The 12,606-nt window shown below is 39.8% G+C and overlaps 1 protein-coding gene across 1 annotated transcript; it reads right to left on the bottom strand.

The window, feature by feature from the left end:
* Positions 1-595: 595 nt before the first annotated feature.
* On the bottom strand, positions 596-4,980 carry LOC132974798 (GTPase IMAP family member 8-like). The gene is made up of 3 exons (XM_061039073.1): positions 4,344-4,980; positions 2,030-3,469; positions 596-630 (listed from the first exon to the last, which is right to left on the bottom strand). The coding sequence occupies exons 1-3, from the start codon at positions 4,978-4,980 to the stop codon at positions 596-598; spliced, it is 2,112 nt and encodes a 703-aa protein (XP_060895056.1).
* Between the last annotated feature and the right edge of the window lie 7,626 nt (positions 4,981-12,606).

The raw sequence follows: 12,606 nt of genomic DNA, 5'->3' as shown, positions 1-12,606 counted from the left end.
TCATCCATGCTACTGTACGCGCTGACAATATTCGCAGAAAAAACAAAAACGGCCTTGAAATGACTCTCTCCAAATCCACAGGATATTTAAACATGGTGAGTTTTGTTTTTGTCCTTTATTACAGATGTTTCACAGGATTTGAAGATTCTTTCGACCAATGAAGGGACTGCAGTGTGTCTAGCTCCAACCTTTAGGGTAGGATAGGGTTACGCTGGTCCCCCAACAGAAGAGTACTAAAAAAAGTAGGACTGTAGGGATCAGTTATTTTGGTACCCTTCCAAACTTTTGACTTTGGAACCGCCCATAAATGTGTACCATACATAACCAGACTGAACCAGACCCCTCGCTGGAAAAGGGGCTTATGTTGCCACCCATCTCCTCCTGCTGCTATATCAGCATAATCCAGCCCATCCTACTTTACTCTTCCACTGTCTCCTTCAACATGTTACCTGTTAAATATAAGGCCAAACTCACATGCATGAAACCACAGCTGCCACAACAATCGGTCTCCCTATACCCAACCTAACAGAACTAAACAACACACGCATTGCAACCTCAAAAGAACAGGACATCACACATCCACTAAACATCTACCTCACCCCACTTCCCTCAGGAAGGAGGTATAGAGCACTGAGAGGTAGAAAGGCTCACCTTGGGAGGAGCCAGATCCCTGCTGTTATAGCTGCCCTGAACAAAAGGCCTCTCTGAACAGGCCAGAGTGGGAACTTTTGGTTGCTGGTTGAAATTGTTTGTTTTACACACAGTGTTATGTGTATGTATGGTCTTTGGTGGGAATTGTCTGTTGGACAGAAACGGTGCTGTGAAAAGGAATTTCCAGATGGGGACAATAAAATCTAAAAAAACAAACAAGATACAGTTTTCACCAAAGTTAAATTACAGTGTTGGTCACTAAGTTATCAAAACCTAATTTTAACTACAGACAACATTTAAACAACACTTCAACTCAAAGACACAGACATCTCTTGTTCTCTGCACAGAAGTTGACTCAAAGGGATAAATAAATTAGCCATGTTGCCGTGTTGTCACGCTCAGGGTGGGAAGCTCCCGTATCTACACAGTCCAATTCAGCAGGTGGCAGTATGATCAAAGTTACTTTGCAAATCCCCCAAGAAGAAGAAAGAAGAAGCAACCATGGCAACCACTCGCAGGCTGACTCCATCCTGCTACAGTGGATGTTTTGTTATTTCTGAGATGCCAACAACGACCCTCTTCCTGCTTCCACATCTACTGGCAGCTCAGAGGACGAAACGGGCCCGTGGATATGATGTTTTTTTTTAAGTGACAGGAGCCGTTTAGAATTTCTTCAGAAAGCGTTCCAAATCCTTGTTTGAACGCGGTTGCGTTCACATCTCCTGCAGACCGTACTCAAGTACACATGAATCGTCTCTTAGACCACCTCTTCAAGTGGACTCAGGCAAGGAACTAGAGTACGGTGCGTTTGTGTTCACACTGATCAAATGAAATGGACCTTGGGTGCAAGTGTACTGAGATCCAGGCCCGTGTCCCTGGTTTGAAAACCACCCTTACACCCTGGCCATTTACCAATGTTTGGAAGTGTTTGTAGGCAGTTTAATTTAGGGAATCCACCTGTACCAAACGAGCAGAAGCAACTCTAGTCAGCATGAATCCATGAAATGTTCAACATTGTCCAACAAAGGAGAAGTATTGACGTGGTCATGGTATCTATGTCACTGTAGTCCACTGAGAAAAATAACTGTCAAATCTTCTTTTTAGATTATTTTAGCCAAATGAAGCTAGGGCAAAGTACATCTGCAGCACGCCTGAAACTGCTTTGTCATTGTGACTTTATAAATGATATCTCATAAAAATCTACACCTTGATGTGTCCACTTGATCTATAAGTTCCTCTAAAAGATCAGTTATTTCTTGTTCATGTGCTCCCTGAAGATTGTTCTTTTCTTTTGCGGATTCCACCTTCTTCATTTCTTTTTCGTGTTTTTTTAGTAAGTTGTTGACTTTCTTTATATTTTCTTTCTTTTTGGTGATACATTTGACCACATTGCAGAGTTCAGCCTGACGGTTTCTCTCGAGTTCTTCTCTGTGGACTGAAAGGTACTGTAAGATGTCTTTTATCTGTTTGTCATGCTCCTGTGTCTGGGCTAAATATTTCTTTTTGTATTTCTTTTTGAATTCATTGAATTCTTCAGCTTTCTTTCTGGCTTCCTCTTTGTACATTTTCTTCAGACTCTCCATTTTCTCCTCAAAGTTTTCCTCAATGGATTTTTTTTCATTTTCCTCTTGTCTTCTGATTCGGTCCTCTTCTTGTCTTTTCTTTTCATTCTCTTGTTTCTCCTTTTCGTATTCCTCTTGGAGCTTTTTCAGTTTGGTTTGTTCCCCATTGCTTATCTGTTCATTTTCTTGTGATCGATCGTCCCACCAGTCTTTAAGTTTTTTCTCCCAGTTATCTTTTTCTTTCTTCCATTCTTCTCTGGTCTCTTCCAGCTTTCTGTCAATGGTTTCTTTTTCCTCTGATTTGGACATAATCTTTTCCTCTAAATCAGAAAGTTTCCATTTCCAAGCTTGTCGTTGAATCTCATCCTGTTGCTTTCTTATCCATTCTTCTTCGTCCCTTATTTCCTGTTCTTTCCTTCTCATTTCTTTTTCTTTATGGATGTTTTCCTCAAGTAGTTGTTCCCTGATCTTTCTCTGCTTTTCAGTTTCTGCTCTTTGTTCTTCCATTCTTCTTTTCATGACTTTCATTTCTTCTCTGTGGTTTCTTTGAAGTTCCTCTGTCATTTTCATCATCTCTTCTTCCTTCTCCTTCAAGAGTCTCTCCATTTCTTTCTTTATAGAAAATTCAGCTTCTTGCAGCATCTCATTGGTGTAGCAGCTGCCTCCATTTTCCTTTACCATTGTTTCAATCTTGGTTATCAGCTCACTGACTTGAGTTCTGTTTTGTTCCTCACAGTTATCAAACACGTGGTATCTTCCTCCACAGTCATCGATCAGTTTCTTAAAGGAATCAAGACATCCTGTTTCAATGTATTCATCAGTGGACATGTTTGCATGCTTTAATGAATCTCCTCTAGTAAGAAGAATGATGGTGAACTTGTCAGCATTCCTCCCAAACCCTTTTCTGATTTGTTTTAATGTCTCTTTCTCCTCTGGTGTAAATCTGCCGATTTGTAACACCAACAGGAAGACATGTGGTCCTGGAGCCAGAAGACTGATGCATTTCATCATCTCTTCATAAACCTCTTCATGGGACAAGCTATTGTCAAACAGACCAGGAGTGTCGACCACAGTGACTGTATGCCCATCCACCTTGCAGTGTTCTTTCTGACAACGTTTGGTGACAGATCCTTGGCCCAGTTTGGCTTCGAACTCTTTACGTCCAAGAATGGTGTTTCCCGAAGAACTCTTTCCACAGCCAGTTTTCCCTATCAGCACAATCCTGAGACTCTCTGGGCTGGGCTTCTCATCATCACCTGTGACATAAAAAGGCAAAGAGTTTCTGTGTATTAGCTTTTGTCTCAGAGAATTGAAATACTCTAAACCATAAGACATAAAATATAAGCTATCAGATACTTGATTGTCATACAACAGAATTTCGTTGGTGACGAGCAGCCCAGCTGCAATTGAAAACAAAACAAAACAGATCCCCACTGTTGTGAATCATCTATCAGTCATGGTCCGGGAGGCAGAAACACTCTGTACCTTTAAGTGTAGGCTTAAAACTCTCCTTTTTGATAAATCTTATAGTTAGGGCTGGCACAGGCTTGGACAAGCTCCTAGTTATGCTGCTATAGGCTGAGACTACTGGGGGAACCGGCACCTTGAGCTCCTCTCTCTCTTCTTGTCTCTCTCTCTACTGTATGTCACTATCTGTAAATCTTCATGTAGTAAGTTACTAACCACTTATTTTCCTGGGAGTTCCTGAGCTCTCTTGTCTCATGGGTTCCTCTGGAAAATTGTTGGGGAAGGTGGGGGATCCTTCTTCCTGCATTTTATCCCATCTCCCCCATCCCATTTTTTTTTAAAGCCCGGCGCAGTTTTGGCAGATGGCTGTTCATCATGAGTCTGGTTTTGCCCACAATGTCTGCCTCTTACAAGGAAGTTCTTTCTTGCCACTGTAACTTTGCTAAAATGTTGCTTAGTGCTCATGATGGATTAACGTTAGGTCTTTGTAATATAACAATGAGTAAGGTATTTTTATCTGCTATTTGTAAAGTGTCTTAAGATAACGTGATTAAGCAAGACTATTACTATATACTGTATGTTACATCGATCCCAAATTCACTAAAACATATTTCAAATGTATAAGGAATTATAGACATGATTTTTATCCCTGGATTTACTTACTTGTGCTGCTGCTCCTTTTCAGTGACTTAAGTTGAGCCTGTAGTGTGTTTATCCTTTCTATTTGGGCATGGGCAAACATCTCTATTGTGTAGCTGCATGGTTTGTCCTTGATGAATCTTTTTTGATCAATAGAATCCAAAATTTCAGCGATCTGTTGCTGGTCCTTGGTGTTGAGAACAACATATCGTCCTCCAGAACTCTGACAGAGCTGCTGGACATCTCTGTCACATCTTAAAAAGTTAATAGCAAATGTAGGATCTGACTCCACAGTGAACAGGATCATGGTGAAATCATTTACCCGAGAGCTGAAGGTGTTCTGGATGGTCTTTAACTCTCCCTTGTCTTCATCAGTGAGTGGACCCACAGGTAGGACCAGGATGAAGGCATGGACACCCTCAGGATCACAGAGAGAGATACACCTGAGTGATTCCTTCATCACTTCCTCCTGAGGTTTTCCATACAGGGCAGGAAGCTCCACCAGGGAAACCTGACGTCCGCTCACCTCTCCCTGATGTTTAACACACTCTGATGAGTTGGAGGCTGATTGAAGTCCTGTCTGACCCAAAACGGCCTCAGCTGCTGAAGTCTTCTCTCCTCCTCTCCTCCCACAAATAACCAGGTTCAAAGCTGTGTTCATGTTTTCAGAAACACACTTTGGTTTCATAAATAGACCTGCATCACTACCTTCAAATTCTTTACAGAAGGAAAACTGTCCATAGTGCTCCTTTGCAGTTTGATCCAAACGTGTTAACAGCTCCGAAACATCAGTGCTCTCTTGACTCAGGTATCTGTATCCACACATTGCAATCATGTCTTGTAGTGGTTGGTCTGGTGCGAGTTTTTCCATGAAACTGTGACTCTCCTCTCTTATTGGTGAAATCAACACAAACGATTGATCAAACGATTGATTACTAAAGAGTTGAAGAGCTCTGCAGAGTCTGAGTTTTTGTTCCTCAGTGAAGTCCTCAGGTTGTACAACCAACAGGAAAACATGTGGTCCAGGATCACAGAGTCTCACACAATAGTCTACATGTTTTGTTAGTTTGTCTTTGGAAATGTTTTGACGTATAAGATCTGGGGTGTTGATGAGAACTATGTCTTTTTCCTTTATCTGTCCTCTGACTATTAAACAGTGGTTTGGTTCTTCCTCAGTGTTGAACGCAGTCCCTCCCAGTATGATGTTCCCTACAATACTCCTCTCAGACCAGCTGTTCCCCAGCAGAACAACTTTCAGCTCAGAAACTGGAAAGAAAACACCAAATTAAGTGAACTATTTCGAAACTTTGGGTAGTTTTGTCTCAAATAAAAAAAAGTGCAGCTCTACATGCTCTACGGCTAAGAAGAATTGTTTTAAAAGAGGATGTTACAGCCGTTAGTTTCTTGAGAATATATAAATGAGTTTGTGCCTTCCACTTACAAAACATGTTTTTCTAGATATAAAGATACAGAAATATTATTTAGACTCAGATCAATTGATCTCACATTCAGGTAGCAGGAAGTCTTTGCTGCTTCTGCGTGCTAGTGGTTGCAGGTCATCTAAGGATAGAGAACATGATTCAGACACTTATTTTCTGGTAATTATTTGTCACAAAACTGGGTGTGATTTTTTGACAGCTCATTTAAATTTGACACGATAACCTCGGTGGTGATTAGGACTCTTGAGTAAGGTGAAGCCTTATCTTCCACCCAATGAATTTGAGATGGTCATCCACCTGTTCATCTCGTTTAGATTATTGCAATTCTCTATATGTTGGTGTGGATCAGAAAAAGACATTATTATCATTTTTGTTAGCATGCGCTGATTTGCACACAGCAACTGGGACCTGCTGAATTTCACATCCGTGAGGAGATTTTTTTTTTTTTTTTTTTTTACCAGAATCCCACTGTGACATCACAAGGAGAGCAAATTTAAAACGGAGCATTTTTCTCTGCATTGTAAGACTTATGCAGACCACAAACAAAGGGTTGGGTGGATGGGTTTATTTCACATTTTGTGGGTCAGTAGACACTCAGGTTACCCAAATATAAGTTCAGAAAGACTGTAAAAGAGTATTTTTCATAATATGTCCCCTTTAAAAAAGGGGAAACCAGTACCAGTACCCACATGATAAAAAAAAGTGATGTATTGCTGTCAAAATCAATATTTCAGTCTAACCTTAATTACAGGGGGTGTCTGGCTGACTCCATTTTCTGATATTTTTGAGTGAGTACACCTATTTTAACAGTTTTATTGACAGACCTTTGAATAAATGCTCCAGTTAGTGTGTTTATCATGATTCTAGTTTATATGGGCAAATCTAGTTTTGATAACCTAGAAGCAGCCAAAACCTGAACTCACCTGTTGCTGCAGCAGCCATGATTAAACTCTGCCGTCCACATCGGAGGCTTATTCAACTGGAAACATCACTTGGTTTGAGACCTGAAAGAAAGAGAGTTTATAATGTTTTTGGTTTGTTTAAAAGTCTTACATTATCTGATGAAGCCTCATGTTACATTATCTCCCAACACAAAGCTTCTTTGTAATACTTAAAAGACCTTACTATATGATCAGACATTAAGGAAACATGGTATGTTGAAGTGCTGGCTTCTCTGACAACAATGCAGCAGTCAGTATGTCCTCCTTCTGACTTTAGATTCTGGTCCTGAATGCTCTGGATTTGTTTGGACCATAGGCGGTTTTAAGGCACCCACACACGGCTGTTTTGGACGCCCCTCGGTTTGCCAGATATGAGACCAGTTATCAGGTCAAACCAACAGGTGTTGCAGAGATGGAAGCGGGCAAGAGAAGTGGTTCAGATAGAAGTGATTGTACCCGACCTAAAAAGCCTCTGCATGTTTCTAATAAGCTCCACGAGCAGAAATGTGCTCAAACTAGGATCAATATTGGAGATGTTTTTGAAAAATGGAGAGAGGTTAGAACGCAGAAAGGTTTACAGACCGATGCAGAGCTGGATAAACACTGAAGCTTCAGTGTCCACCACATGGTGACCTGTGTGAGCATTGACTCTAGAGAGGAGGGGGGGGGGGAACAGCTCTATACAATGTTTAGAATTTAGACTGCAGTACCCATTTTAAACACTAAGTGTCAGTTACATATTGCTTCTTATGCTGCCTTTTCAGTGAGAATATATACCATATACCAGGAATGTGTATAAATGGTTATTTAGCTTAAAATAAAGAAATAGTTTTCGAATTAAAAAAAATATTTTTTATCTGCCTGTTAAAATGATTTTTTTTCTTTGCCACTGATACTTTGCTAAATGTTGATTATTGCTGGATTAATGTTGGACCTTTGTAGATAATATAACTAAGATTACAGTCCAGGAGTGCTGTTTTAGGGAAAAAAAACTCACTTTCTCCCAGAGACATCGTTTTCTCAAGATGCCAAAGTTGGTTCTGAGATTGGAGTACAGGGAGGCAGACACCCTCTTTACTTTCAGGGTAGGCTAATGCTAACCCTGGACCTGCCCTACTTCACTTATTGATCCGAAACTTTTTGATCCTTAAAGGGATACTTCACCCATTTGCATTAAGCTTTGTATCATTAGAAACCTGGTAGTATTTTTGAATGGTCGTGCATCCCGGTCGCCGCCCGCCACGACACAAATCCGGCCTGTCGGCAGCAACCGTCTCGCGGCTATATTACCATATATTGCTGGCAACAGTGAGCTGGGGCAGACTGGTAGTGTCAGTGCTCTCACTGTTTGCCGATGGACACAGACATAGAGTCTGTTTTCTGCCAGGAATTTCCAAGATCAATTCTGGAAGAAATCTCTGAATCAGTTGAGGAAACAGTCTTATGTGTTGAAGTAAATATGTCTGTAAATGTTTTTATTTCTATATTTCTACTGCTATTTTGTTTATTTTGGAGAAACTGTAATGATCGAATTTTGCTTTGAGATTAATAAAGTATTTCTGATTCTGAAATAGAGGACCTCAGTGGGCGTGGCCTGCGGTGCTGTGCATTCTGGGATTTGGTGTCTTTCATCCACATGAGCCAAAAAGACACTTTCTGCCTTTTCACAGCCAAGAAGGCACCAACTTCAAAATGTATTTCACATTTCTACTACATGTATGACCCAATGTCAATACAGATTCATGTTTCAACGGGTGAAGTATCCCTTTAAAGGCTTTATATGTGATTTTTCACACTTAAATGTAATAGAAATCAAGTATATCCTCTGAAAATAACTCTGTGAGTCATGACTGTCTACAATGGGTGTAACACCCGAGTCCCACTGTCTGTGATGTTTTCCGAGTCCTATCTTCAGTTTGTTTACATCGTTGGGACGGCCGGCTGACTCATCCCCTCGTGTATAAAAGTAGTTTAATTGAGGGACTAGAGAAAAGAAGAATAACATACTGTACTCACTGCTTAACTGTGTTTCTAGATCACGCTCATTTCAGGTAAATTTACATGCAGTGTGAAGATACGAGCATAATAAAGAGCACTAGCATGCTAACACAACAATGCAGGGCGAGTTGTTTTGGTTTCATGCTGGTGCTCAAGGGCGACATCTGCTGGATCAAAAAATCGCATGTAAAGCCTTTAAGACTGGAACTAGACAATGTGACTCTTAATGATTTGTAATTGTAAATCATTTGTTTTCCTGGCCAACGTGGGTGGGGTTTAGGTATTCATTTTGGCAGCTCACCTTTAGTTCAGGGTTGTATTTCTTCATGTCAAGACATGATTTTAGAGAGACTCCTAAAATACAGCCAATGTCTTTAGAGCTTTTCTAGAATCATTGCACCGTAGATTACAATGTTGTTGTAGAATTATTTCAGGGGGGAATTATGACCTATGTAAGGAATACATAAAGGTCAAAGTAGATGAGTCACAACCAGTTCAGCTGGTGCGTCTGGTCTCTCTGTTCTGTTGGAGCAATTATTTCAGCACTCCTACATGAAACTTGCAGCTCACACATTTAAAATGTGGTTTCAAAACAGAATTGAAGAATATTCCCACAGCATGTAGGTACAGTTGTTTCCAAGGTGACTGAGGACATTTCGAACAGCCTCCCAGATTTTACTTATTCATAATCTGTTTACTCCGTTTTCTTTTTTTATACCTAAAGACAGATAAGCTTCAGCTTTAGCATGTCTCCTCTTCATACAACTTGACACATTATGTATCATTTGAATATGCAGTTAAATTAATAGCTTTACTATAAATACAGTACATCAACAATCCTTTTAAACCAGTTGTTCTCAACTGGTGGGTCGGGACCCAAATGGGTTGCGGAGCTGTTTTCAGTGAGTGGCGATTGTGTGCCTTGGAAAAAAATAGTGTCAAGAAGTCTGTGAAGCCGTTTTTAAACATGTTTGTTTTGATCCATCTCTTTGCTCTTACACTTGTTTGTAGCTACTGAGGACCAAATGGCTCACTTTTTCATAGAATAAATCTGATGGATACGATTGGTCTCGATTTTTCATGATTGAGTTGACTGGGGGGTCCTGAGTCTGGACCAGTTGGGAACCACTACTTTAAACAGTGTGACCTTTATCTCTATATTACCTATAGCTTGTTTAACTAAGTGGTTGGTGGTAATGTTTTCACGCTAAACTTATACTGTATATGTACTGTATGACCAAATATGAAAAAAACAACAACATTGCAGAACAAACACTTAACGGATACAGAAACCTGAAAACAATCATCGCCGTGTACTGTTAGCTGAGACTCTGGAAAGTCTCAGCAAAGTGCCCACTTCAGAGTTCAGAGAGACACTGCAAAGCCAGAAAAGAAAGATGTGTCACATTAAAAAAATACTCTGTACCTAACATGCACATGCTTGTCTTTAAGCCTCTAAAGGACTAAGGACCTTCTCATGCTGCTTTCAGTCAAACAAAAAAGGAGAGTCTGCATTCAGTTACTGAACAGCACAGAGGCGGGAAAACCTCCAGATGACATTAGACCACATTTTAGTCCACGTTCAAATCTTCTATTTGAAGCCTTCTACTGACTAAACCTTGAATAGTAATCATCTCGTCTGCTTGTCGATCCTCTTAATACTTTCATTTTCCTTAAAAACAAAATCCAACTGTCTTAGATTTGTTAACTGCCTTTGAGAAAGAATACGCTGATGCAAAATATTCCTTCTCTCTCTCTCTCTCTCTCTCTCTTACCTGATAGAGTTCCAGCGCTGTCGCCTCTGTTTATAAAAATAACTTGTTTTTGAAAACATTTGTATCAGCCTCTGGGCAACACCCTTCTATCATCCGCCCTATTAAATACTTCGAAACTCCCCTTTAATGTCCCTCGGAAGATGTTGTTGTTGCAATGTTACAATTACGGACAACTAGAAATTAATGAACACTTCCTAATGAACCCTGGGTATGCTTCTGGGTGAAATACAGACAGCAGTGGAAGGGCAATCTATCCGTCTTTCAACAACTTAAAAAGGTCTGCAGTGAGTGGCTGAGAAAGATACTCTCATTTATCCATGAACAAAATGTGAAAGCATTTTTTTACATTAGTTGGGAGTACTAAACAACCTTGATGCAATGTCTCCATTCCAGCTGACACTCACCTCAGCATTAGCAAAAAATTTAATTTTAATTTACCAATATCAATCTGAAATGAATTCTCTCCATGCTGCCTAAATGTCGGCCTCTGGTGGACAGAGTTTTCACATCCACTAAATGTTCTGTGGGTTCTGCAGTCAGGTGTGCTTCAGTTATACAGAAACTCTTGAAAACTGTAAAAATGCAGTTAATCAGGTGTAAAGGAGTTCTGTGGCAACTTGGTTTTATTTGCAAACAGCAGTGGTGGATAAAAATTGACTTCAAAACAAATTCTGATATATGTTTATACTTTATAGCCTCAAACACATGAAGAAGAATCAACATAACACATTTAAAAACAGATAGTTCAAATCATCAGTGTCATCATTAATAATTTCAGACATTTGATTTTTAATCTCTATGTTATCGTTTTATTGAATTTCATGTAGTCTATTTAATGTCATCATCTGTACAGCTGACACTTCAATCAAAGCCTGCAGTCAATTTTGTCATGATTTAATCTGGTTTATTTTGTAATTTCCTATCCTCATGTTTCTTTCCCTGTGTGTTTTCCTTTTTTTCGACCTCCACAGGTTCCAGGGAATAGGGATGTAGTACTCGAAATCGGTCTTGGTCTCAGACTAGGCAGATTCTGGATTTTAAATCAAAACCGGTCAAGACCACCACTGAAAGGCTATTTCTCCACGTCATTACATTAAAAGGAAAACGCCTCTCTCTGAAAAAACAGACAACTTCAAATCATTCATAATTTGTTTTGTATCCCCCGGTTACGGCCGCAACCTTGTTACGGTCTAAATGAGTGACACGCCCCCTGCACACCAGATGATGATTTTTCAGTGATAGTTATGGTCTTGGTCTTGTCTCGGTCTCGGGTATTTCTTGGCTTCGGTTAGTGTGGTCTTGACTACAACACTGAGTCCACACACCAGAAGTAGCTCCAAATAAATGAAATGTGTAACGTTTCGGGTCCTCGCCTCTCATCAGACATGACCAAGTCAATGGACACACCTCCACATATATACAACCCTGAGAGGTCATGTGATACAAAACCAGGAGCAAAATAGAAATTAGGCTACGCAAAAAATTCACGTTAAAGGTCAACAGGACCTATGCATGGATATTACAAAAGGCAAAAGTGAAAACAAAAATTATTTTACATTGGTAAAATCGTCTCCAGCAGAAAAAAAAACCCTGCAGTTACAGGAGGATTACCATAATGAGTGACTAACTATAAACATCAGGAGATATCAACATAATAACATGTAAGCACAAAATCAATAGAGGCGGCTTTATAATATGGAAAAAGTGGTAGAGACCAATGAAAAAATTGAAATGAAACAGAAAAGCACAGCAATCGTGCCTTTGTGAGCACACATTTTCTGAAAAGTGGAACAGGAAAAAGACGGAGAGGATGGACTTTTCTCATCATTGGGGGGTTTGTAGACAGACAAGAGACACGTATTAGAGTTAGAGAAACATGATTTTACATAATATATGACATTTAATGATTTTGAGGAATTAAGCTTACATCTTCCTAAGCAAAAAGTCCTCATCTTTAAAAGTCTCTATACTGAAAGAGTTAAAATTAAGAATGAATCTCAATTTTTGGAGACTTCTTGTAATGTTTTTTTAATTTGTTCATACTTCATAGTACCGTAGTTCTATGAAGATTGCCGTTTCAAGCCGCCATATTTACACCCTGCAACGTTTCGGCTTCAATCTGAATTATGCAGAG

This window comes from Labrus mixtus, chromosome 5 (assembly GCF_963584025.1).
Source record: "Labrus mixtus chromosome 5, fLabMix1.1, whole genome shotgun sequence".
Classification (NCBI taxonomy): Eukaryota; Metazoa; Chordata; class Actinopteri; order Labriformes; family Labridae; genus Labrus; species Labrus mixtus.
Note: the sequence above shows the minus strand (reverse complement) of the source record. Positions and strands in the feature narration are given on the sequence as shown.

Coding starts and splice junctions, on each gene's coding strand:
- LOC132974798 (XM_061039073.1), bottom strand. CDS start 4,980: ATGAACACAGCTTTGAACCTGGTTATTTGTGGGAGGAGAGGAGGAGAG. Junction 3,470..4,343: donor GAAAAGGAGCAGCAGCACAA/GTAAGTAAATCC, acceptor TTTATGTCACAG/GTGATGATGAGAAGCCCAGC. Junction 631..2,029: donor ACTCTGCAATGTGGTCAAAT/GTATCACCAAAA, acceptor TCTACCTCTCAG/TGCTCTATACCTCCTTCCTG.